Below are 27840 nucleotides of genomic sequence, written 5' to 3'. Positions count from 1 at the left end.
GATGAGTTCATTCTTATGTAGGGCTAAAAGTGTGTGAAATGTGAAAATATATTGCGTAATTGAAGTCCCCATTAGGTCATAGTCCACACAAACTCAGCTAAAGTAATTCAGGGTCCAAGTACAATGATTTGAATCACACTGCAAAAATGATGTAGTCATAATAAGCAGTAAGCAGCATAGTGTTTAACTGGCATACAGATTCATACAATTTTTAAACATTGTTTTTAACTCTACATATTACAAGTTTAAAGAGTGTAACGATTTTTGCTTATGTAAGTGTTTGATGATAATTCAAACTTGTTTATACGGTACTGCTATAGCTCTAGATCCAGATTCAACTTTAACCCAGATATTGCAATCAGTTTACTAGGCTGACCATGGCCTTGTCACTTACTGGGTGCATCAAAATGAATGAAGCCAAGGGATGTGAAAAACAGGGTTTGTTGTTTCAGCATCCCATTGCTTGTTTGAATAGAGAGTGCCTGGAATGTTCTCTTCTCCTGCCAAAATGTTTGAGAAAGCGTACACAAGTATGACATTTCTGATATGACTGGACTTTTTCTAATAAAACGGCAACTTGTGACTGATTTGATGTTTTTCAGATGTGCTGAAAGACATTTAAAGCACAGCCAAAATTATTAATCAGTTTCATGGTTTGACTGTGGCCTGTAATCTATACTGGCAGCATCGGGTTGCAACTTTCTACCTATTGGCATGTGTGATACTTTATCTCTAAACTGTTCATGAATCATTCAGTATGGCAGGGAAAACACTTCTTGTATGCCTGTGAGCTGCCTCTGAGCCCTGGGCTGCAAACTGACATGATGTGCTCGTTCTGGCTTTGCCTCTGCTGGCTTACCCTACTTTGCTGGTTCTTTGCCCCAAGACTGAGCACTGCTGTTGGATCAAACATAACACTAAGACTTCCTGAGAGATCTTCCTGCAAACCAGGTAACTTCAATTTTTGTAGGGACACGAGGATGTAAAAAATGCATCAGGTGGGTGTTTATTAGTCTCAGGGGTTAATTTTTATTTCATTGTGAACAAGACAACTGTCTTAAACTTTTTACCATGCATTGATCATATTTTTTGTCTCCTTTTATGTGTGTTTTTATATGTATAATAAAAATAATTATATTTTACACCTGTTCTGTTAAACTCTGAAAAGGCATTATACTCATTATTTTAGATTGATGATCTAAAAAGCACATTAATCGTTTTGATATTGTTGATATTGTGAAAGTTAAATTGCAAGCAGTGAATGGGTGCCATCAGAATGAGAGTCCAAATAGCTCCATCAGTTAAAGTCTTGTAAAGTGTAAGGTTGAGTGTTTGTATATTCATCAAGATGTTTCATCATTAAAGTCATATTTAAGACCAATACTTCTGGTCATTTATAGTTAAATTGCTTTATTAAAAGTTTTGATTTGTTTTATAGATTTGATGACAGACAAACATGCAGCTTTTTAATTCACGAGACATTACTTTATGAATTTATGTTTCTCTTCTCATTCCCATTCACTGCAGAGGATCCATTGGTGAACAAGTGATGTAATGGAAAATTTCTCCAAAAGTGTACTGATAAAGAAACTAACTTATCTGCATCTTGGATGTAAATTTTCTGCACATTTTTATTTTTGGGTGAACTGTTCGGAGAATGACATTGAGTTTGATTGTTTAAGCAAGATTAACGTTCTAATTTTGTGCACTCTGAAGGTTTTTACTGCCCAGAGGGAGGTGAGGGTCCAGTTCCGTGTCCTAGAGGAACATTTGGACCAAGTTTCTGGGCCCAGTCTGTAAATGACTGCATCAGCTGCCCGCCACATCACTATGGACCTAGAGAAGGCTTGAGCAATTGCCTGCCCTGTGGGCCTTGGTCACAGCAGCCTCTGCTTGGACAGGACAGCTGTACATGTCTGCGAGAGGGTCAAGTCTTCCAGGTTACAACTTATTGCATTGTTTACATCATTTCTTGTGTATTAGTAGCTTATTGTAGAGAAGCAATCTGCAGAACTCTGCTCAGACAGATGCTCATGTTTCAACCCAGTGGGAGTCTGGTTACCACTCTCACTGACTGCTGAATGCTCTTTTCATCAGTTACTAGTCACTAGGGAAAACAGTCAGGATTTATTGTCTCTAATGGCTGCTGTCTTCCCAATCCTGAATGTAGGCCAGTGACGGACAGTGTCCATGTACATTGGGATACACACAGAAAGGAGAAGCCTGTGTGTTGAAGGTCTATACGATCTGCAAGGATGGAAGAGCACGAAACCAGCATGGAGAATGTCTGGACCACAAGCAATGGAAGCAGCATTGCTCCCAGCAGGTGAGCACCCAAAGGGTAGAGGAAACCGGGGTAATATTGAAGAACCTGCATTACAGTTGTGCTGTTTGCACAGTGATGATGACATACTCACCATTCAAACTTTTATGAATGGTGCGTCATAACTTGCTTGTTTTGCTCATGAAAGACATCCAATCTTCAAAGGTTTTTTTTTGTGAATGGTTGACCTGCAAGTCAGTGACCTGTAAAGTAAAATACATTTCTCCATGACCTTTTAGTGCACACATAAAGGGGCCACATGCTGAACCCTATGACACAGTGACGCAGTTTTCTCATTGAGCAATATGTCAAATGTTTTACCAACCAGGTGTGTCCATCGCCTGAGCTGTATGAGGGCTATGATGGTTCCCTGGGCCTGTGTGCTTGCAGAGGGCTGTCCAGGCCTGAGCCAGACAGGGTTGAGTGTGTGGGCTGGTGCCGGAGCATCCTGAATCCAATTCTGCAGCTGGTTTGCACTGGAAGCATTTACCTGCTCTACACTGAGTCTAATCAACAGGTCAGGCCTAGTCCATCATAATATGGTGTTAGGAAGGAGACACAAAACATGATGATTATGATACCTCATATAGTAGTCTAGTTTTGGGGTAACTGATTTCATAACATCTTGATAAAACTACATGCCTAACTTTTCAATTTATTACCTCTCGCTTTGATAGGAGTAACAGGGGTATATTTAAATGCATGCATTTAACCACATCAACTCTGGGGACCCACCGTTGGGTCCAATATTGCATATGCCTAATTCTCAAAAAATCAAAATAACAGCTGAAGTGGTTAAGCATTGTAGCCTTTCAAAGTCTTGATTAAAAAAAATACACCACTACACATATCCTTCTTTTCACACTGAGGACAATTGAGGGACTCAAACACAACTATTCAGAAAGCTTCAAACATTCACTGATGCTCCAGAAGAAAACACGATGCATTAAGAGCCAGGGGTTGAAACAGGACATTTGTATCATTCAGTAATGATAAACCTTAATAATTCCTTACATTTTGTGATGAGTGGGGCAGGGCTGAGAGCCACAGGAAGAAGAAGATGGGAACCGGCGAACATTTTAGACGAATTAGAATCAGAAAGAGCTTTATCGCTAAGTATGCTTGCGCATACAATTAATTTGTTTAAGTGACATAAGCTTCCAGTAAACAGAGACAACAACAACACACATATTTGTGTGTTATTTTGGTATTTTTTTTTAATAAAATGTAAATATAAGACAAATATTGCAAAATAAATCTAAAAATAAATAAATTGTATGAACAGTTGCTATAGATGATAATGGACTAAAATAGAGTGAAATGCAGGGATGTAATAGGATGGAAGTTGTAACAAATAAATATAAGGATATTGCACATTTTTGTTGAAATATTTTGCAATAATAAGTGGGGAACATTTACCTGTTCATGAGGTAGATTGCCTGGGGAAACAAACTGTTATTTAAAAGTTATTTAAACATAATTTTAATAACAAAATAAACACAAAACTGAAAATATTGTGACAGCCCCTCACGGACGACTGGGGTGCACAAACAGAAAAAAAACAATATAAATAGTCCAGGCCTGTCCTCTCTTGTCCTTCACTGTCGTTACTCCTCCTTTTATCCTTCCGGAGCTCCTCCATGAAACTCGAGACCGGTGAGTGGCGCAGGTGTCTCTCATTATCTTTCACTCCACCGGCCTCGCTCTGTTCCCATGGTGGTTAGGAAGAAAAAAAAACAGGGTTGTACTGCTGTGGCACAACAGAATTTTTTTTTAATTTTACCTACTGATTCTTTGCAACCTCATCTTTTGGATGTGAAAATAAAACAAATTTACTTTTCTTCTCGACATGAATAAGATAAAGTGCTTGAGTGTGGATCAAGTTGTTCACGGCCGGCCAGTGAAGAACATAGGCGTGCATTGTGCAAATGTGTGACGTGTATCCTTCACAGATGTGGGATTCAAATTACTGATGATTCATTTGGCTGTTCAGAGTCTATTCTTTCTTTCGGGAGACAATAATTTTATTTATCGTGCACTTTCAGCTTTTTAGTATTACACACTGCATGAAAGGCAATATTCGAAATGGCATAATGGGGCACTTTAAATAACAAAAATTAATTAAAGTGTAGAATGATTTTTTTTTCCTTTGGTAATGAGTAACTCGATGGGAATGTAAGTAGTGTCATAGTTATGATGTGCTTGTGTAAAGATCCTCTAACAGCAAGCAAACACTTTCAGCTTTTTATTCCATCTTTCAAGAGTCATAATCCATAGGACGATTAACTGCAAAAAAGACAGGAAACACAGTATGACTGGATGCGTTACAACAAAGTACACAATGTGAGGGATTTGCACAAGACATTGAGAGTGTAATACAGTCCTGTTTACACACAAGTGAGAGCTTCGCACAAACAGCAGTAGGATAACAATCTGCCCTATGTGTTATTAATACCCTTGTGTTTTTCTTAAAAGGTAAGCATGTCTGGAAGCATGCTGGAGAGTGTCCTCAAACACTGGGACTCCCATGGGAGCTTAGAATGCAATGTGCAGCTCAACTTCTCCAGGCCTGTGTACACAGTTAAAACAGGGGGTGAGTTGACAGAGACAAGGGCAGGAAGAAGAGAGGGTTTCATGACCATGGTTTATCAGCAGTCTGCTCTCTGTTTGCCATTGTGCAGAAACGGGCTTCTTTGGTCTGCTTAATGCCATCCCTGTGGAGGTCAGGAGGTTGATTCTGGCCCACAGCCAGCAAACCAACAGCCACTTTGAGCCCCTAGATAAAGACAGAGGTATCTAATACACCAACATGTCTTATATATACACACGACCAGTGTATTAGACATGTTTAATGAGATATGTTTTGTTAGGAAACATCAAAGACAAAGAGGAATATTGGGACTCTCATTGGTCCAGCAAATCATCAGCGTTCGGTACATCTGACATGAGGCCTAGAGGAGTCTTGAACCCAACAGCATGCCTACATCCGGGAGACATTCTTCTCTTTACTGTGACCCAACAGCACTATCCTCAGTATGATGTGTAAGTACATGCTAATATGTGATTCATCTGCAGCCCATACACTTTTTTACTGTCCCAGAGTGTCACAGAGGGAATCCTGCTTTTTCCACAGAGACAGCTTGTACAACACTAATGATGCGTTTGACTGGGGACCCTTCAGATTACTGGCACAGGACCAAGAGCTGGCACGATCTACCCACTCCCTTTTTTCCATAAGTCTCCATGAGCCTGGGGTGTACGCCTTCAAACTCAGCAGCCACCAGCATAGGCACATGGTATTATGATCCATTTTCACGTTATGGCGTATAACGGTTAAATGTTATTACAATTCTGTACTACTAAATACTAAATAAATGTAACAAAAATACTAAAAATTAAAGTAAATTGTGCTTTACATATATTAATACATTAAAAACAGTCATATTGTTAAAAAAAAATTATAATAATAATTATTCCTGTGACTCAAAGCTGAATTTTCAGCAGCCATTAGTCAAGTTTTAAGTATCACATGATTCTACGTTCTTTTTCAGGATTATATATATATATATAGCTCCTTTCACACTGCACGTCGGACCATTGCTGGTGTTGTGCCCAATTTTGACCCCCTGCCAAATTATTACCCCCCTCTTTCAAATCGCTACCTGATTGCCTAATCCTAACCCCACCCCTAATCCTAACTCCTCCCCCAAACCTACTCCTAAACCTACCAATACTAGGGGGGTAATAATTTAGCAGGGGGTCAGAATTGGGCACAACACCGGGACACATTACCCGTGTATTTGCCGGAATCGCAGTGTGAAAGGGGCTTATGTATGTGTGCGTGTGTGTGTGTGTGTGTGTGTGTGTGTGTGTGTGTGTGTGTGTGTTTGTGTGTGTGTGTGTGTGTGTATATATATATATATATTCTAAGTTATAAAACCATTAATTTCTTATTTTCTCAGACATCATACCTCACATTTTCATCTGTTCTTAACTTTTAGGGGCAAATTTGCTTGTTATTGTGAAAATTACATAATTGTATTTTACTATATTTTTTTTTATCTGAGTGATTAATAAATAAATATCTACATAATTTTCTATTTCCTTATAATTATTTTTTTTTTAGTTTATCTTAATTTTAAATAGTTAACAATTATTCATATTTGAAGATTGAAATTAATGGTCTGAGACAAGGAAAAAACTAAACCAAAAAACAATGGGAATTAAACATAAAAAGAAAAAGTAAAAAAAAAAAAAAAGTAAAAGAAAAAAAATCAAGATATGATAAACAGTTTTCAAGACTTCCACATATAAAAAAAATCAAAAAATTAAAAACTGTTAGTTGTAATAAAAAAAATCAAGCTCCATTGTTATTCATTGATGTAATTGTTTGGTCCCTTCAGTATGTGAGGGTAGTGCCTGCAGGTGGAGAGTGCTATGACTCTGGACCCTTCTTCCCTTCTGACCCACATCATTTGACTCGCATGGGCATCGCACAGAGACGCCAACTGCTGCTCCGCCCCGACTGGCTGATGATCGGTGGGCTTTTAGTAGGGGCTGTGGTAATCCTGTGCTTGTGTGTCATTATATTGGTAAGTGATAAGGAAGGCTTTAACAAAAACCTTGGGGTTAACTTGGCTTATTGAAGTGAGTGAACACTGTGTCAACACAGATCTTGTTCAGGGAGTACGGCTGGCCTGAGAAACTGCCAGCTCAGGTCAGGTACCGTGATCTGCAGCTAAGGTACAACATGGATGACTATTCATCGAAGGGCTCCAGGGTGGTGGCTGTGAAAAAAACACATAGAAACCTGCAGGTGGGGTTGACTGAGGATTCAATGCAGAGAGGTAACTACTGACGTCACAAACCACAGACACAACCTTTTTTTGTACTACCAGGGGCTACATATGCTACCTTCTTACACAATTAGCCCTACCTTACCAAGATCCCTGTGTGTCCCTGGTTCATCCCCTTGACCATAATGCTTATGTACAGCCACATCAGATTCAATATGAGTTTGTATGTATGTATTCAGTATGAGATTACAAATTCAAAATTATAGTAAAATTTAAAATTTGTATAAACTGTAATAATTATTTTATTAAATTAATTAAAAACAACTATTTTAATATATTTTAAAATATAACTTTCTTCTGTGATGGAAAAGCTGAATTATCAGCAGCATTACTTCGGTCTTCAGTATCGCATGATCCTTCAGAAATCATTCCAATATGGTGATTTGCTGCTGAATAAATATTCCTTATTATTATCAGTACTGATAACAGTTGTGCTGCTTAATATTTTGTGGAAACGGTGATAGTTCAAACTTAGACCAAAAAAATGTTAAACAGTAATGTAGAACCATACTGTAAAATGTTATCCAAATATGATAATATTTAGTATATATAATATGTGTACATTTATAATATATCTAATGGCCGGAAAAAGAGGAAAACGTTTGATCAATTAAACCTACTATTTTTTCTAAAGATAGAAAAATATCTATAGATACTTTAAAATGAGCAAACATGATTTTAGACATTATCAAATTACAAGGAATACCTCTGTACTTCACAATAAAGGAGAGAACAGCTTCCCCAAGATCTCGAAAGCTTGTTTCTTTATTTTTTTCCAATAGTACTTGTACATCCATTGCAAAGATTCCTTGTCTGCTTAAGATAACCGTGATATCAGGCTTCATTCATCATGGCTGTAGAAAACTGATTTATTTTAAGTACAAGTTTTTAGGATACCCCTGACATTTTGGCAGAACCATATCTCTGTTTGAAAAACACTTAAAGTCCTAGACACCATCATACACAGTTACCAAAGATTACTCTTCGCTTTCAATGCAACGATTGTCAGGAGGTGTATTGTGTGTAACACATTTGGCTGTTCTATGTTATTGTATTGCCTCTATCCAGAACTAGAATTCCCACAGACTGTGCTCACATTGTCTGCAGCGGTGGCTCTGGTGTCAAATGAATTCTGGGACTATGAAGAGCAAGTGGATCTCGAAGCATTCAGCTCCAGCACCTTCTACGACATCCTACTCAAGCACAGCGTGTCTGTCACAATACGTCTCGGGCAGCTCAGAGGAGAGGTGAGACTCTATAAGAAGAACAACAGTCTGTTTCCTGCCCCTATGAGCTTCAAATATCACCCTCGTAAAGTTCAAATATATTTACCCTTATTAAATAACATCACTGAGATGCTCAGTTGAAATTAACAGTCTCTCCTTTTTCACGGTTTACTATGAGACCATGTGGGACACAGCAGTGAATTCTTACTTCACTGGGGCGAAGTGTGTGGATCTACTTGTAAAATGAGTTGTAAATATAGCATTCCTTTGTCAGCTTGTTTCATTGATGGAAACGTGCCCTGTCTAGGTGAAGCAGCTTTATCAGGGGGTGCTGGGGAAGTTGAGAGAGCTCCACCCTGGCTGGAGGATGTTTGGAGGGAAAACTGAAGGTCTGGAGAGGCAGGTGGAGCAGGAGATGGTGAGACGAAGAGCACTGGGCAATCAGCTGACACAGCTACTGGACAGCCAGCTGCAGATCCTGCGGGTGGAGATGAGAGTGCAGCAGGCCATGCAGAAGACCTTCAGAGCGCGACTGAGAGAGAGCATGAGGCTTCTGAGACTGCTGGCTGAGGGTCAGACCTCGCTCTGGGATACACACATCAAGCACCAGTATGTCATGGAGTCTGTTTTATCTCTGCTTGTTTATTCATGTTTATATGTGTGTTCGAAACTTAAAATCCTCAACTACAAAAAGCTGATTAAACATATATTATCAAACTAATACTATTAAAATAATCAAATTTATCAGAATGATTTCTGAAGGATCATGTGACACTGAAGACTGGAGTAATGATGCTGAAAATTCACCATCACAGAATTAAATTACATTTTTAAATATATATTCAAATAGAAAACAGGTCATTTACATTATAATAACATTTCACAGTATTAACATTTTTACTGTATTTTTAATCGACTAAATTTGTAATAATATTGGTGAGAGATTTCTAGGAGACTACATTCAAAAACATTTAAAAGTCTTACCGACCCCAAACATTTGAATGGTGGTGCATTTTTTTTCCCTTTTCATATCACTGAAGTTTATCACTGGCCTACAGATCACTGTGGTTTTTACAATTTAAAATTTTACAGTCAGGTTACAAATTTTACAATCAGGTTTATTTCGGCTGTCATTTTAAAATAGTATAGATCCAGGCAAGACCCATCCCGGCTCACAGGAGTAAAATTTTCCTTAATCTGTTGTCATTTGAATTAGTTTTAACTGAAATCAGTAGAATGTTATTGTGTGGCTTCATTTAGATAGCTAAGTACGTGAATGTAACGTACTCGGTTACTAAACGTAACCTCGGTTCTCTCTAGAAGAGCGAACGAGTACTGCGTCTTAGCTAAGACGCTACGGGAAAAGTCTCTTTTCACGAAATACTGAAGCAAAAAATTATCCTTAATTTTGTATTTTTGTAAAGCGCATTTGCAGCAGTACACAGCCATAGACGAGACGGCTCGTTCGCTCATTGGCTTGTTCTGCGGCAACTGCACAGCCTATCGAGCACGGGCTGATGCAACATCAGACCAATAAGGGCGCTTCGCGCCCTTCTTGCCACTTCCCGCCGAAACGGGTGTGGCCCAACCTATAAAAGGAGCTCGAAAAGGCTGACTCACCTGATTTATTTCATCGCCGAAGCGAACCAGAGTGAATCGTGCGCACGGCAGAGAACGCAGTACTCGTTCACTCTTCTAGAGAGAACCGAGGTTACGTTTAGTAACCGAGTACGTTCTCTTACGAGAGCTCTCTCGTACTGCGTCTTAGCTAAGACGCTACGGGAACCCAATGTAAAACGCCGTGCGCGCAGGGATCACACACCAATAAACCTGAAGCAACGCCCAGGATTTACAGTGCACAGTCACTTGAGGGACTCACAGAGAGTCCAGGACAGAAAAGGGAAAAAGCCCTCCGTCCCATATCTAGCAGCATCCGTAGATGCGGCAATATGACGTCACACAGCCGAGGCAAGGCCTGACCAATGTGGCAATGCGGGTCTTACGCAATACTGCCCATATAACAGTCGGCAGCGCATAGCGCTCGTGAACTCAGAATTCCCCTCAGGGCCCTGATTCGCCTATACCGACAGCAGCCTTGCTTGCAAGGCGGGAACCTCCAGGTTATAGAACCTGATAAATGTAGACGGCGAGGCCCAACCTGCCGCCATACATATATCCTGCAAGGAGATCCCAGTAGACCACGCCCACGACGAGGCGATGCCTCTTGTGGAGTGTGCTCTGACGCCCAACGGGCACTGAAGGCCCCTGGAAGCGTAAGCTAACGCTATGGCGTCAACTATCCATCTGGATAGAGTCTATCTCGAAACAGCCATTCCCTTGGAACGCCCACCGAACGAGACAAATAGCTGCTCCGTCTGCCGAAAGGCAGCAGAGCGAGACACATAAGCTCTTAAAACCCTGACAGGGCAAAGAAGACTCGAGTCTCCATCCTCCCCTGACACCGGCAGGGCAGACAGGGCAATAACCTGAGCCCGAAACGGTGTGTTGAGGGATTTCGGCACATAACCGTGCCTAGGTTTGAGTATGACTCTTGAGTCATTGGGCCCAAACTCCAAGCACGACTGGCTCACCGAGAGCGCGTGCAAATCACCCACACACTTCACAGAAGCGAGAGCCAACAAGAATACTGTCTTGAACGACAGATGCTGAAGGCTAATCGATTGGATAGGCTTGAAAGGGGGACCTTTCAAGGCCTCCAAAACCACCGCGAGGTCCCACATAGGGACTGACGGAGGTCTGGGAGGATTCAGCCTCCTAGCTCCTCTGAGGAACCGGATGACTAAATCATTCCTTCCTATTGACTGACCGGACGCCGTTTCAGAAAACGCCGCGATGGCAGCCACATAAACTTTGAGCGTGGATGGGGCTCTGCCCTTGTCCGACAGCTCCTGTAGGAAGGAGAGGACCTCAGTCACCTCACAACTAAGGGGTGAATAACCTCGAGCTGTGCACCAGCTGGAGAACACCGACCACTTCGAGGCATACAGACGTCGTGTCGAAGGAGCTCTAGCCTGAGTGATGGTATTTAGCACTCTCACTGCGAGATCAGCGGGTAACCATTGAGTGCCCATACATAGAGGGACCACAACTCCAGTTGAGGGTGCCAAATCGAGCCCCTGGCCTGCGAGAGGAGGTCTCTCCTCAATGGTACCGGCCACGGGGCGACATCTGCTAACTGCATCAAATCTGGGAACCATGGTTGGTTCTTCCAAAGAGGTGCTACAAGCAGTATTGAACATCTCGTTTCTCTCACCCGTTCTATCACCTGCGGAAGGAGGGAGACGGGAGGGAACGCATAAAGCGGGCAGCACGGCCATCTCCGTGACAGCGCGCTTTCGTTCTTGGAAAAGAACGCGGGGCAGTGAGCGTCTTCGTGGGACGCAAAGAGGTCCACCTCCGCCATGCCAAATCTCTGCCACAACAGCCGGACTGTTTGCGGGTGTAGAGACCATTCGCCCGTAGGAACATTGCCTCTGGACAGCCTGTCTGGACCCAGATTCTGCAGTCCAGGCACATGCACTGCTCTCAGCGAGCACACGTTGCGCTGAGCCCAAATCAGGAGGCGTTCCGTCAGCCTGCACAGGTTTCGGGACCCGAGACCGACCTGGCGATTTATGTAGGACACCACGGACATGTTGTCCGAACGGACTATGACGTGGTGATCCTTGATATGGGGACAAAAGCGCGTCAGCGCGTTCTCCACTGCCAGCATTTCCAGGCAGTTGATATGATGGAGCTTTTCCCATTCTGACCATAGGCCAAAGGACGGTCTGCCTTCGAGCAGCGCTCCCCATCCCGAAGTGGAGGCGTCCGTCGACACCATTTTCACACTCGGGGAAGTCCCCAGGCTTACACCTGATCGGTACCAGCCGTTCGCTGTCCAAGGTGCTAGAGCCGCAACACAGCTCTGATCGACCTTGAAATGCAGCCGGCCAGACGCCCACGCTCTGCGCGGCACCCGAGCCTTCAGCCAGAACTGCAGGGGGCGCATGCGGAGCAGGCCCAGCCGCAGAACCGGAGATGCTGAGGCCATGAAACCCAGCATCTTTTGACAGTGTTTGAGCGACACAGTCGCGCCACAGCGGAAAGAACTCGCTGCACGCTGAATGCCCATCGCGCGCTGTGGTGACAGCCGCGCCGTCATGGAACACGAGTTCAGAACTATACCCAGAAACAGGATCGTCTGACTGGGGTTCAGCGAACTCTTCACCCAATTGACACTGAGGCCGAGCTTCTCGAGGTGATCGAGTAAAACGGCTCTGTGGTCCATGAGCTCCGCTCATGATCGGGCCAGAACCAGCCAGTCGTCCAAATAATTCAGCACTCGTGTGCCTCTGAGTCTAAGAGGAGCGAGCGCTGCATCCATGCACCTCGTAAACGTACGAGGAGCTACGGACAAGCCGAATGGCAGGACTGCAAACTGGTATGCCTGGCCCTTGAAGGCGAATCTCAAATATCGCCTGTGGTTTGACGCTATCTGTATTTGAAAATACGCGTCCTTCAGATCTATTGACATGAACCAGTCCCCTCTGCGAATCTGCGCGAGGAGCTTCCTGGTCGTGAGCATTTTGAAACTGCGTTTCATCAATGCCTGTTCAGCTGTCTTAGATCCAGTATGGGCCGGAGACCCCCGTCTCTCTTGGGCACCAGAAAGTATCTGCTGTACAGCCCCCCCTCGCTTTGAGACACAAGCTCTACAGCCCCTTTGCTCAACAGTTTTGATATTTCGGCCCGAAGTATGTGTGCTACTTCTGTTTTGACCGTAGTTTCGACGCGCACTGAAAAGCACGGTGGGCGTCGAGAAAACTGTAGCGTGTAGCCTCTCTTTATAATGCCTAGCAGCCAATCCGAAACCCCTGGAAGCACTGACCATGCATTTGCATGAATGGCTAAGGGCTGGATGCGAAACGCGCTCTGTTGACTGGGCAACGGCGGCGCTCGAGTGTGCTGCGCATCTGAGGCGGGGAGCGCGTTGATCACAGCGGGCAGATCACTCTTCCTCGACCCCGTTCCGGCGCTTAACCGACTGGAGGGAGGCTGAGCGGGTCCCGTGGGACTCGATATATCTGCGAGTAACCGTGGGCTGCATGCGTGCACTTTTACCACTTTAAACTCGCTGTCTGCCTGTGCAGAATGTACGTGCACGGGCCTCGTTTTTACAGAAGCCCCGCGCCGTATGTGACATAGTGTATGTGGGCACTGGGAAGTGGGCACGTTTACTATGCGGCGCGCTCGACCGATCTGTGTCGATCTTATGTGCGCTAGCCCTGTGTGCAGGGCTGTGCTTATATGTGGAGATGGGCACTGGGTAGTGGGCATCGTCACTGCATTTATTGCACCATCAGCCGTGGCCGGACGAGCATGCACGGGTTTCGTTTTTACAGAAACCACATGACGCGTGTGACATAGTAATAGTGGGCACTGAGGGGTGGGCACGTTTACTATGCAGTGTGCGCGACCGACTTGAGTCGACATTATGGGCGCAGGCCCTGTGTGCAGGGCTGTGCTTACATGTGGAGATGGGCACTGAGGAGTGGGCATCGTCACTACATTTATAGCACCATCGGCCGTGGCCGGACGAACGTGCACGGGTTTCGTTTTTACAGAAACCACATGACGCGTGTGACATAGTGATTGTGGGCACTGAGGAGTGGGCACGTCTACTATGTAGTGCGCGTGATCGACTTGAGTCGCTTTTATAGGCGCGAGCCCTGTGTGAAGGGCTGTGCTTATATGCGGAGATGGGCACTGAGCAGTGGGCATCGTCACTACATTTATAGCACCATCGGCCGTGGCCGGGACACCAGAAATTACACCTTTTTCGGGAAATATCTGGGTAGCCGTGATAACGGTTTTCGTGTGCAGGCAAGCGGGCAACCGTACAGGCTTGCGCATTGCAAACAACGCTGAAACAGTCACAATCTCTGGAAACTGAAACAGCGGCGCGCTTAGGTGAGAGCCCGGCCGCAGCGGAACTCGTACACCGGCGCTTCGATGAAGCAGCCATCGTGTGTAGTGCCGACGCAGCGTCATGCAGCATGCGTAGATGGCTTTCCCAGGATGGCTTCGGGGCTCCCGGCCTCACCGTAATCCTCTGCCGCGGTCCCCGCGGCGCGGGGCGACGGCCAGTAGAGCGAGAACGGGGGTCTCGAGCTGCGTTGCTGAAGCTGTTGTGATAACGGCTTTTGTGTGCAGGCAAGCGGGCAACTGTGCAGGCTTGCGCATTGCAGAAAACGCTGAGACAGTCACAATTCCTGGAACTGAAACAGCGGCGCGCTTGGGTGAGAGCTCGGCCACAGCGGAACTCGTACACCTGCGCTTCGATGAAGCAGCCATCGTTAGTAGCGCCGACGCAGCGTCACACAGGAGGCTTTAGATGGCAACACCGCTTTTGCCGCCGTCCAGCAGAGGGCGGACAAAGGTGCGTCGCTATCGCCTGTTCCACCGGCGGAAGTGAGTGGTAGTTCCTGTTTTTAGCATCATCAGTGTGGAGAATGCTAGTGAGACAGACGAACGAGTTCGTGCTGAATATGGAGCGTTCCAAGCCTTCGCCACCTCTTCGTGAAGCTCAGGAAGAAATGAGGCGGGCTTTGAGAAGTACGCTCATCCGAAAGGGAAATACCATCCAGCCGGGAACGAGAGGGGGGGCGCTGGTGCAAACCACTCGCGGCCGAGACTCATCGCGGCCAACACGATCATTCGCCCCGGCTCCTTCTCGATGTCAGCTCGTCTGCTGGGCTTCTGAGCAGAAGGCGCGAGATCCTCGGAGCTCGCCCAGCCCTCACTGCCCGAAGCTAGCAGAGAGCGCGTGTCCTCTTCCCCCGACGCGGCCCTGAGATCGACTTCCTCGGACGACGCGCCGGCAAACAGCGGGCGCTGCCCACCGGGAAGCGATGCAGGGGGGGGCCGGTGAAGCAGGGCGAACCGGCGAGCTCGGTTGAGCTGAAGACGGTTCCGGAATCCGCTGGAAGCGATGCTTTTACGGCGCCTCAGCGCAGCGGAGAATGCAGGCTCAGAGAAAAAGGCCAGGCGAGTCCTCAGAGTCACCATGGCAACAGCTCGCAGTGGGGGCATCCGCCGTCAGCGAGCGAGCGCTGCATGATCTTCACCCAGGCAGGAGACACAGATGACGTACCGGTCTCCCTCGCTGAGTGGGGCTCTGACGAGCCGCAGGAAGGCATCTTAAAAAAGACGCGAGCTCTTTTACGAGTGTGTGTCGCAGGGCGAACACACACACACACATAAAGAACAGCTTGTATATAACAGGATTGAAAGGATATAGGCGCCGGATAGCGCAGCAGGAACGGCAATGGAAGGCGGCGATGCCAGCAGCTTCAGAATGGCTCGTCCTGCTGATGTGCTTTCTCAGACGGCGCTTGCTTCCTCCGTGATCCAGCGATGCGTGAGCTTCGCTGAAGAGATGAAAAATCAGGTGAGTCAGCCTTTTCGAGCTCCTTTTATAGGTTGGGCCACACCCGTTTCGGCGGGAAGTGGCAAGAAGGGCGCGAAGCGCCCTTATTGGTCTGATGTTGCATCAGCCCGTGCTCGATAGGCTGTGCAGTTGCCGCAGAACAAGCCAATGAGCGAACGAGCCGTCTCGCCTATGGCTGTGTACTGCTGCAAATGCGCTTTACAAAAATACAAAATTAAGGATAATTTTTTGCTTCAGTATTTCGTGAAAAGAGACTTTTCCCGTAGCGTCTTAGCTAAGACGCAGTACGAGAGAGCTCTCGTAAGAGAACTGTATATTCAAAATTTCAGGGTTCTCAATGACTGTATTGTAATTATTTGTAGAAAAAGACAGTTTGTATAATGTAGAATCTTTTTGTATCGTCATCGTCCAGTGTTGCCAAGTCCACAGGTCCCTTTGGAATTGGGCTGCTTTAACATTGTTTTTAACGTTGTTTTTCATGTTCGCGGGTTGAAGTAACCCCAATAACGTGATATTTGGAACCTGGAATGTGAATTTTACCAGAATTTTACCCCCCTAATGTGATTTTTTTTTTACCGGGGAACCCACAAATTATTCATATTTGTTTAGAAAGCACGGTTTTTATCCGATGTGTCTGCCCGGATGCAGTATGATTTAAGCATTAGCATAATATGATGAAAGTAGGTTTCATTGTGAAAAACTAGACATTTTGCCTCTCCTCATATGATGTCATTGCTCAACACACACCACATCTGATAAAATAAGCATCAGAGGCATCAGCAAGGTGTCCTTGACGCCCAGGAAGGGCATGACACAGACAGGCCACTGTAAAACCAATGTCTGCCTGACTTCATGCCTCTGGATCTACCCAGCCTCTGCACAGTCTGCCCTTCACCTCCTTCAGAACCTCTTTCAGATTTTACACTTCAAAGCCCAAATCCTCCACTAATCCCAATGTGTTGGCATTCCTTAACCTTAGTTTTTTGTCAATACCATAGTAAACTATGGTAAAAACATAGTTTTGTTAGCATTGTTATTTAAATGTTCTGTTAATCCATGATTGATAACCTACTGTATATGTTGTGCATTGCAGTGTTCTAGAGCGGTTAGCTGTGCTGGCTGATGAGATGACTGAGAAGGTATCAGTGGAGAGCCAGAGGCTGGGGGCCTGGGTTGTGCTTAAAGAGGGCACTGGAGCACAGCTATTATGCCCTGCTACTGGATCCGTCCTCAGTAGGGAAGACATCATCTGTGAGACCCTTTCAGATAATAACCATGTTATTCAGACCTAATGTTGTCATTGTTTTCAGTCAGTGGCTTGCAAACAGTTATAGAAAATAGCCATACTCGAAAAGCCTGGCTACACCACTAGGTGGAGGTATTTTACAACATTGCCCACGCATTGCTGGTCAAATCCTGACAAATAGTTTCTGAAGCTCAACTTGGCATGTCTGTTGCATGACTGATTGATTAAAGTCTGCAGAAACACAGAAAGATTTCACTCTTTTTCCCTCCACAGCTCCTGGTGGATCTCTTAGGGCTTGTGATGCTGTTCATGTAAACCCCCTCACAGGCCTCATTCAGCCCAACTCTAACGCCCATATGTTACTGGCCAGTGGACACAGCATGCCAGTTCCCCCGGACTTCTTCCTGCACTCTCAGACTGGCAAACTACTGCCTGTGGCTGGAAACGTGGGCTTTGATCCTGCTTCCTCCAGCCTTGTCTGTACAACTGATGCTTGTGTGGGTGAGTCATTAGGTATGCTAGTTTGTACATTTAAAATAATATTCTGAGTTCAGTATAAATTAAGCTCAATCAACAGCGCTTAATGTTGATTACAGCAAAAATAATTCAGACTGGTTCATTAAAAATAAATAAATAAATAAAAATAGGAGGTTACTTACATAATTTAAAATTTTTATTTTTTTAAACTTGCCTATTTGGCTATCTGAACTGTAGAGTTATTTCTCTAATTTTTATTGGCGTTTTAGATGTTACATTGTCATTGCAGTGAAGCTGTAACCCAGGTAAATGAGGGATAAGTGGTAATCAACATTGCGCCACAAATGTCGTTTATTGCAATTCTCAGTCTCCATTTTTTTCTATTTGATGGTCTGTAAAACTTACCTGAATTAGTTAGCATCAGCAAACAAGGGGGCGGAGCTTAGCAAAGGGTAATTTAATATGGGATCTCACTGCAACAGTGTAAGAGCTTTCAGAACATTTGTCATTTAGATACATTTTTCTTATACAATCACAGTGGTGATTAATACCAAATATCAGTTTTATTGTATTATTAATAAAAGGTTAGTAAAAGGTTAGGTTCCCATGGCTCTCAGCCCCGCCCCACTCGTCACAAGTGTTATAAATATTATAATGATATATGTTTAAAATATTTTGTTAATTTGTTTTATTATTATTATTATTTATTTTTTAATTTATAAAATAGTTGTTTGTATAATTTTAAAACGTTAAACTTTTTGTATAGATTTTTTGCCAATTCATCAAGTGTACAGTACTTTCAATAGAAGTAATTGGGGGTCATTTTTGGAGTACTTAAAAGCGAAAATGTGAAACTTAAATTTTTTTTTTTAGTACTTACATTATTATTATTATTATTATATGTGTAGTTCCAGTACCAGCCATTTTAATGGTCACATAACGTTATTTTGGCATGACACTGATGCTAAAAATGCTAATTATTTTTTTTCATATTCAAATCATATTAACACACACACTGTTCACATCATGTGGCTATACTGTAAAAAAGCAAACAAACAAAAAAAAAACATTTATTACCATTTTTAACATATGTTAACATTATGGATTGGCCCCATCCACGTTTATTGTAAATGTATTAATGCTGATTGAAATGTTATTGAACCAAGCATTTTCTTTCTAAGGTGAGGTGGGAAAATGGGAATCACCCCTGCTTCCTTTCATTCCATACCCTCCATCCCGCCACGCTGAAATCCATGCTGCTTCCAAACTCCGGGGTCTTCGTTCAGGCCAAAGGCTGGTGTTCGGAGGACCCATGTGTGACTGTGACACTGGTGTTTTGGTGCCTATTCTGGCAGTCACCATCCATCCACAAACTGGTTTGGTTTATCCTATGGGAGGAGTGTACACATGTCCCATCTTGCGCCTGAAGCAGCCTATTCAAATAGGCTGTCCCATGCTGGACCCACGTACAGGTGACCTAGTGCTCATCACAGGCATCAGTCTTGATCCCCATACAGGTCCGTTTTCTGATTGTTGAAAAAATGTCTCAGCATGTTCAAACAGCCTGATTGATGAGTGTCTCTGTTCAGGGGCTGTACTTCCAGTTGGGGGGCTTCACCTAGGCGAGTCCTTCATCGAGCCCTTGAGCGGACGGATGGTGCGGGTTGGTGGAGGCAGCGTGCGAGGAGGAAAGGTGGTGCCTCATGCTGGGGGTTTCCAGGCTCTGCTGGACAGCCAGGCTCTGGGCGCTTGCTTGCGAGTGGCAGAGCTCCTGCAAGGATTCAGTGAGGAGTGGAGCTCAGCAGCTGCAGATCCACAAGGTGACCTGGACAGACTCTCGGCAGCAACATCTGAGCTGCAGAAGGCCTGGAAAAGCAGCCAACACTGCATGTTGCAGCTGCTGATTCGCCTGGAAGCTGTGCAGGAACAGGCCAGGGGTGTGGCAGAGAATGGCGGTAGTGTGGGTGGGTAGGAGCTCCTTGGTACAAAACATCTATACATCGCATGAGCTGCACATTAATATAAGTTAGGTTATTGCAAAAATATACCATTCTAACAAAATTGCTATCACAGTTATTGATAGTTAGTTATTGATTAAGTTGAATTTTTGCTAAAGCTCATTTTGCCTCCTTGCTTTCTTCCCTTCCTTTAGGGGAAATCAAGCTTCCTGGGATTGAGCTCTCCTTGCCAGCTCTCCCCGGGTTGGAGTATCCTGACCCTGGAGGCTCAGGTTTGCATGTCCCAGTTCTGGGAGCTCAGTTGGACTGGGTGTCAGGATCTATGGTGCCCCTTGCAGGAACCATGGAGGATGCAGATGGTAAAGGTAATGGAAGTTACACGTGATGTTCAAATCCAGTTACATTCATCTCTAAATGTTAACCTAGAGTATATTATGACTCTCAGGGCTAGTTCCCATACATTTTGGAGCACAGACCGTGGACCCAGTGACAGGGGTGCTGGCTCCGGTTGTGGGAGCCAGTCTGGATGTTTGGAAACGGACTGTGGTTCCTGTAACTGTGTCCCAGATTCTCCTGTTCGGAGATAACCCAGACAGTGTCACGGTGAGCGAAGTTGAACGAAATCACAGCAGCATAAAAGCTCATTTGGCTTGAGGGTGTTTATATGTGTGCAAATGTGTGTTTGTTCGCCTCAGGTGGAAGCCCTCCAGAAGGAGAGCAGTGTACAGGGCAATTACTGGCGTGAGCAGACACTGAAGGAAGAGGAGATGGTGGGAGACTTTGACAGAGCCATTAAACACTATCTGTCCACATCCATACAGGAGTCTGACTGTGTGAGTTGACTCCACAGAAATGACACTACTCTCTGTGGCCTATTTAAAATGCAAGTCTTTGGACCAAGTGTCTGTTTTTATTTTTGTGAGTGTCAGTGTGATGGGAGGCGTTTCTACCATCCTTGCATCCTGAATGTGATTTCTGCATGTTCATGTGTGTGCGTGAAACAGATAGACTGGATGGACACAGACAGGCAGCTCAGGGAGACCGCCGCTGAGATTCAGGAAAGCGCTCAGTGTGAGGCCCAGAGAAAAGCTCTCCAGTACTCAGAGTTATCGCTGCTCCTACAAGCCCATGTGTTACACGCTCTCACAGGAGGTCAGTCCTCACATTCATACTCCCACTGAGAGCACAAACAACTATGCTTTAAAGATTCAATACATAGAACTCATGATTTGAGGTTGGTATGATTTTTTGATAAGTTTTAGAAAGAAGTCTCTGATGCTCACTAAGACTGCTATTATTTGACAAAAAACAAACACTGTAAAATCATTAATATTTTGATTTATAAAAAAAAAAATTTAATTCTAAATTTTCAGCAGCCGGTCTTCAGTGTCACATGATCCTTCAGAAATCATGCTGATTTGTGTGCTCAAGAAATATTTTGTATTATTATCAATGCTGTGCAACAGTTTTGCTGTTTAATATTTTATGAAGGTCTCACTGTTAACTACAGTAACTATTAATACTAACTACTAACTAGTATATGCATGCTGATTAATAGTGAGAATTGGTCCTTACAATGAAGTGTTACCAAAGTGTTGAAGTGTTATGTTAAAGATACAGTTCACTCAGCAGTTGCAGTTCTGTTTTTATTTGCTCACCTTCATGTCATGCTTACGTGGAAGAAAAAAAAAGAGAATAGGAAGAATCTCCACACAGGTCTTTTCTATACAACGAAGTTAAGACCAAAAAAATTGTATGTAATTATTCACTGATAATCTTCCTCTCCAGTAAGCATTAAAATCAAGAATCGAAGCTCTGAACTATTGAGTCATACTCTGATTTTTGTGAACGAATCAATCTAATTTGTTCATTAGTTGTTATCAAACTGATCATTCCGATTTGTGAACAAGATCAGGATTTAAAAAATCGGTTAAAAATAATGATTCCTTCTCTGATCCGGTTCTTGAGTTCAAGATTCAATAATCTGTTCACAGCAGTTCTCGAGTGAACAGCTCACCGGAAGAGAAGATTATCAGTGAGTAACTTAATGTTACTCACTTAGTAACTTAGTGTTGTAGTGTTGTAACTTATTGTTCACATAAAGCTATCATATGACTTGATAATATTGCATATGAGTCACATGGGCCAATTTCATAGTGCATTTTGGTGCCAATGTTTGGAGCTTAACCAACCCAATCTCATTGGAAAACATAACTATTTTACGATGCAATTCTTATGTACAATAAAAAAAATAAAAAATAAAAAAAAATCTTAAACCTCTAATCTAATCCTCTAATCACTAGTTCCTAATTAGAATTTAAGAAAACGTACTAATGAGATCGTACACATTCATATGAATTAGCCATCAGATTTCCAAAATATAACAGTTACATATTGCATTGCAAGTTTGTTGGCTTAACAGAGGTGACTATTAACTATCATTGTTGGAAAAATGTTTTGTCCTCAATTTTGTTTCAGATAACAGGTTTAGGGTTTGGAATTACAAGATAGTGAATAAGTAATGACAAAGTTTTGATCTCTGTGTGGATTCTTCCTTTAAGGAGACGAGGAGGAGTGGGAGCAGCAGTGTTACTGGCACACTGAGCTTAAGGCCGTGCTGAACCGAGTGAGTGTGTCCATGGAGAGACTGCAGAAGGACCGGGATCAGCTGTCGGCACAGGAAACACAGCATCTGGTCAGCTTGTTTTTTTACATTAAAACATAAAAACACACTCTCACCCTCAAAAAGAGAAAGATACAATGCTGACAACAGTCTGTTGAGCTCATTACTACTTCGTTGAACAGATGAATGAGCAGATCAATACACTGGAAGCTTGATATCCTTCACATGACTATTGGTGCGATCGCCAATATTCTGGCTTTGTACTGTCCATTTTCCAGTTTGATGGAGTGTGGTCTGGGATGAATAACACAGTGTCTTTTGATTATGACAGAATGGAAAACTGAGGGAGCAGGATCTGTGGGAGCAATTAATGCAGAGACAAGCAGAGCTGGATGCTGTGCTTTCATCTCTGAACTGTGCTCGTCAGGTCTGCCAACTGCGTGCTGACATTGCGCAGGTAACACGTGCTGGAGGCCAATTGTGCAGTAATGTCATTGGTTTATCTCAGAGCTGTTTGGTATTTATTTGGGACAATTAGGAACGCTTTAGCAGACTTTTTTTGGATGTGTTATTACCTCTGACAGTCTACTGAATTGATTCTTTTCCTCTAGTCATTGGTTTCTGGCACATTCTGGTATAAGGATTTTGGCATGCTGCAGCCCAAGAGTGTGAGGAACCCTTTGAAAGTAATAGCTATGACTCAGCAGAAAATCCTTCCTCGGCTTGAACAACTTATTCAGCTGCTGGAGGAAACCAAAGCACTTGGCCAGTCGACCAGCACACAGCGGCGGAAAAGCTCTGGTACAATAACCTCATTTATGCCTTATTACTTGAAAGTTAATCATGCTTTTGTTTCAGTTGCAAAATGTTTCTCAAAAGGGAAGCAGGCGTTCGGCCGAGACAGCGCTTCCAGAGCGTGGACCGAGTCTGTGCCTGTTGTGAAAGGTATTTTTCAATGCACAAAACAATAAATAGTGAGATTCTGGTTGTCAACCTGTAGAATTTCACCGCTGTGTTTGTGTCTCCTGCTGCTCCAGGTGTCTCAACTCAGTCCTTTAAAGATCAAATGAAGGCTCTGCCTGCAAGTGAACAGAATGCCCTCTTGGTGCCCTCACTTCCTCTGTCAAACCCACCTTACACTCAGAAAAGCCAGGAAAAAACACAGCTGAACCACAGCCAGGGTGAGGGTGTCTTAAGTCAGAGATCTTACCAGCATCCTCATTTTAGATCACAACATGATGTTCTCTCTTGTTCCATTCAGATGTCCAATCTCTCCAGGAGCCTGGTCTGTCTGCACACATCAGTATCCCACAGCTAGCAGGTCAGAGCGTTTTACTTGAAAGCTTTGAGCTGAACCAGTATATGTTAAAGACTCATAGGTTCTTTTAACTTTGAAGGTCACATTTGAACCACAAGAGAACACTGATGCAAAAACATGATTTGTTACATTGCTTTAGCACATGACTATTACTACGTATGAGTATGACTATTATGGCTATTATTGGGGCGTTGTTTCCTATACTTGCTTACACTTAAGAGTATGTTCACATCCCTAAACCTAGGTATTAAACTTCAGTTATTGCACCATTTGTCAGTGTTGTAGTACTCAAGTCTGGACACGACTGGTTTCTAAGACCATATTTTTTATGACTAATCGAGAACAGCTCATTTGAGTCCAAGCCCAGGCCGGGTCCAAATGCTCCTGATAGTTTTGGACTTGGACTTGCGACTTGAGTACTGCATATGAATTATAATACTGTCATGAATTATACCTTAAACCGTGCTGTTTATTGGGGAGCAGTGCATTCTTACTTTTTCAAAGCATTCAGACCTAAGGTGTGGTCATATGTTCTGTTGTTCAGCCACTATTGACAATTGACAATTTACCTTTTGCTGTGAATTCCAATTTTTGAGTGCAGAAAAATGACCCCCAAAACAAACATTGAAAAAAGGAGTAATTTTTATAACCAGAGTATTAGTATTAGAGGATGGGCAACATACTAAAAACCACTCCGAACGTGTTAGGAATCACATTTTAGTAATTTAGGATTGTGATGACATATTTTGAGCTGGAAAGAAGCTAAAATCTAAGTACAAGTAAATGCTAAGAAACATGAATTTATGTGATTTTCCTGTAGTGGTGTTCTGTACTTTTTTATGGTGTTGCAGAGGAAGACTGGTCCAGACTAGTAGCGCTATCTCCTCTATTCCAGCTGATGAAGGAAGTGGAGCAACAGCTCCGGGATAGTGCCAGAGACAGAGGCCTTCTCAAAATACAGCCTCTGGGTAAGGCTCTAATTATAACCACTGAAACGTGCAATCTGAACTCATCAGAACTGCAAAGTCATTGGTATAGCAACAGATGACTTAAAGCCATGAAAAACATCATGTACATGTCACTGTGTGAATATAACTTGAGCTTTATTTTTAGCAGCTTCATAAGGTTAAGGGGCTGTGTTATAACCTATTACTCATGTGATGATGTAATTAATTAACAGCTTTATTTTTTGTTAAAGTTCGCAAAGATGCAGAGTGATCAAAGTCTGACTCATTGAATGGTGTGAGTTTGTACATGCATTCAGGTGCAGGCCAGTCATTCATGGATTTCATGGATGCCCAGTGGGAGTGTGAGGGAGAGCTGATTCAAGTGAGCTCTGAAACCCTCAACCCACGACAGCTTCTGCTCTACCAGCATGGACAGTTTCTGCTCCAGCACCTTCACTTACATAAAATGGTCTGGATCCGTCTGTCATTTTCTCCCTTGTTATTATGTTCTCATAGACAGTGTTGGGAGTAACTAATGAAATGTAACTACAATACTGACTCAACTACATTTTTAAGTAGCGTGATAAAAAAAAAACACAAGATCTTTTAACAAGGTGATGCAGCTTAGTTTTAATTGGTTAGATAATTGAAATGTAGAGTACCAGTACTCGCAGTTATAGTTGTGACATTTTACGATTTATTTTTCTAAAGGGATATACAAAATTATATTATGTAAAGTATTTTTTACAACAGTTATACAAAAGAATCTAATATTTGGTTAATTAATGTTCATCAAATTATTTAAATTTGTATTTAATATAAATAAATCAGTTCTAATACTGTTACCTTTATTGAGTGTTTTTGTGACAGATAAATACTGCTGAGAATATGCATTTTATTATGTTTTTGAAGGAAGTCTAGCAATATTGTTAAGTATTATTACAGTTTGAAATAACTCTTTACTGTTTGAACTTACTTGTAAAATTTAATTTATTCCTGTGATGGCAAAGCTGAATTTTCAGCAGCCATTATTCCAGAAACCGTGGTGATTTTTTTTTTCAAGATTCTTTGATGAATTATATATATTATACATGTATTTACTTTCACTTTTGATCACTGTAATGTGTCCTTTCTGAACAAAAGTATTACTTTCTTAACAATCTTACCTTCTCCAAACTTACATGCAAACAGCCTTAAGTTTATTGACAGCTTTGATTTCTTCATTCTAGATACCAGCAGTAACCCTTCGACTGGCTTCTACTCTTCCTTTCAACGACTACCATAACAATGCTTTCCGCAACTCTTTCTATTATCAGGTATCTAGGCGCTTAGGCATGTATGTACTGAACCAGCTATAAAAAGAAAGAAAAGTTATTAATAATTTACCAGACTTTGAGGAAGTGATAATTAGCATCACTTTCTCTGTGATATAATCGGTCTCATGGCTAGTTCGGTTGCACTAATTTGTCATTTGTCAGTCACTGGATGATAATTGATAATTAATTCCTACTTAGTGGTCTGTCATAAAAACCCATGTGCACTTAGCAGTTCTTATGTTTTCAGAAGGAACAGAAGACTCTGTTTGTTCGCAGTCAGAGATTGCATTCGGTGGGTGGCCTCTCTCTGCTGCTAATGCACTGTGCTGCACACATTTCCACTGGCCAGATGAGGACCGACACCATTCCTGCCTTTCAAAGAGCCTTCTTCAAGGTGCTATAAGTAACCACTCCACACCAGCACAGCTTGAACAAACCAAGAATGGAATGTGCTATAGAGTCTTTCTTATTGACATAATGTCCTGTCCTCATTTCCAGGTATTACAGGAGGGCCTAAGCGAGCTGTTCCATGCCAGACTGGGACAAACTGATAGTCCAGACTATGAGAGGAGAAAAGATTTGGCATCTGAGGCAGCTCTCGATGGTCTTCTGCTGGAAAGAGTCCAGAAGCCAAGTCCTGGAGTTTTTTCAGAGCATGTAAGTTTGATTTATTTCACCGTATTCGCCCCTCGTGTTTTCAGTAGCTGTTGCCAAGTAATTCACAGGGATGTAGCAGATGCCGTAGGCTCAGACAGATGTGGCAGAAGTAATACTCGTAGTAGTGTGAGATTTCGGATGTGTGCTGTTTTCTGGGCAGGAGGTTTTGGGACGTCTGCGCAAATACAGAGAGGCTTCAGTGTTCCGCCAGGTCGAGAGTCTTCTAAAAGAGTCTCCTAAGAGCCTGGAGATCAACCGCCTCAACACTGACCCATCACTCAAAGACGACCCAGAAAACCAAGACGCTGCTCCTCCATGAACTGATATTTGAACTTTGAACAGCGCTGCCTTTCTGACAGTGATGAATCCAGCTTTCAAAGGCATGTTATGTGCTGTGAGGCAGCTGATGGCCTTATCGTCTTGGGTGGTAAAGGCCCCTGAACCAGGTTAGATCATCTACTGTAGTTTTTCTTGTACAGAAGTTGAAAAAATGGCCCTAAGAAAAAAACATGAAAATGAGCAATATTTTCATGAACCACATAGACCCAACAAGCAAAACTCTATTGAATCCATTTTAATGTCATTTTCGAGAATAAAGCCATGTTACAGAATTTGACCATGTTGGTTTCTACCTATTCTGACTAGCTTTTACCAAATGACACAAATTTGTACCAAAATATCATACAGTTTGTTTGGACTTGTTTTTTTAACATGCACACACACACGTATATTACATTATATATATCATTTACTGTCATATATATATATATATATATATATATATATATATATATATATATATATATATTATATACCGTCATTTTCTGCTGTCCACGTTTGTATCAAAACCATCAAAACAGACTTTCAACCAATTTTATGGTCATGACCCAGTAGTTAAGACTCATTGTATTAGATTATGACTAAAATAAAAAGAAAGACAAGCATTTGCAGACAATATATAGCGAAATAATGGCCTGAGCGTTGAGTTTAAAATAGATTTAAAGCAGTATGCTCAGGGCAAAATTATAAAGATGACATTTTAAAGTAGCAAACTATCTCTGTCTTCTTGTGCTGTTTACTATGATAGTACAAGACAGTCCATCTACACTTCTTGTGTGTCTCAGAATGGAACTTTAACAGTCTTGTTTACCAAATACTTATACACATAACATTGCACTCATTGTTTTGTCTTGCAAAGTCTTGTTTGATTGCATTTTATTCATGTATAGTGTTGTTTTTCTGCTATTAACATTTGATACAGCTGCTAGTTTGTGCCTGGATATCCCTCTAGGGATCAATAAAGTTTGTTTATCTAAAACAATAAAACACTTTTATCTGTTTAAGTGTGTCTGCTCTTGGATTACATCTCAGTAGTTGTTCATATTTATGAATACATTGGAGCACCTTCATCATCCAGTAAACCCTAGAGCTCTGGCTTTA

General features: G+C 42.8%; 1 protein-coding gene across 4 annotated transcripts; it reads left to right on the top strand.

Annotated features, from left to right (window-relative positions):
* Window positions 1–396: 396 nt before the first annotated feature.
* On the top strand, window positions 397–26868 carry si:dkey-103g5.4 (uncharacterized). 4 transcript variants are annotated; one of them, XM_059533160.1, is made up of 32 exons: window positions 397–951; window positions 1717–1940; window positions 2171–2326; window positions 2652–2840; window positions 4799–4916; window positions 5005–5115; window positions 5194–5365; window positions 5457–5619; window positions 6727–6915; window positions 6996–7170; window positions 8287–8426; window positions 8713–9014; window positions 16952–17109; window positions 17378–17617; window positions 18763–19098; window positions 19171–19545; window positions 19734–19904; window positions 19985–20142; window positions 20235–20372; window positions 20544–20691; window positions 22101–22234; window positions 22494–22619; window positions 22774–22963; window positions 23042–23107; window positions 23200–23343; window positions 23424–23483; window positions 24332–24448; window positions 24745–24896; window positions 25657–25743; window positions 25991–26137; window positions 26242–26404; window positions 26564–26868. In XM_059533160.1, the coding sequence occupies exons 1-32, from the start codon at window positions 744–746 to the stop codon at window positions 26638–26640; spliced, it is 5334 nt and encodes a 1777-aa protein (XP_059389143.1). In that variant the 5' UTR covers window positions 397–743; the 3' UTR covers window positions 26641–26868. The 4 variants fall into 4 exon arrangements, with proteins under 4 accessions (XP_059389143.1, XP_059389144.1, XP_059389141.1 ...); XM_059533158.1 differs by having other exon boundaries at window positions 400–951; window positions 26242–26400; window positions 26561–26868; XM_059533159.1 differs by having other exon boundaries at window positions 402–951; window positions 17378–17605; window positions 26242–26400; window positions 26561–26868.
* The last annotated feature ends 972 nt before the right edge of the window (window positions 26869–27840 follow it).

This window comes from Carassius carassius, chromosome 41 (assembly GCF_963082965.1).
Source record: "Carassius carassius chromosome 41, fCarCar2.1, whole genome shotgun sequence".
Taxonomy (NCBI): domain Eukaryota; kingdom Metazoa; phylum Chordata; class Actinopteri; order Cypriniformes; family Cyprinidae; genus Carassius; species Carassius carassius.
Note: the sequence above shows the minus strand (reverse complement) of the source record. Positions and strands in the feature narration are given on the sequence as shown.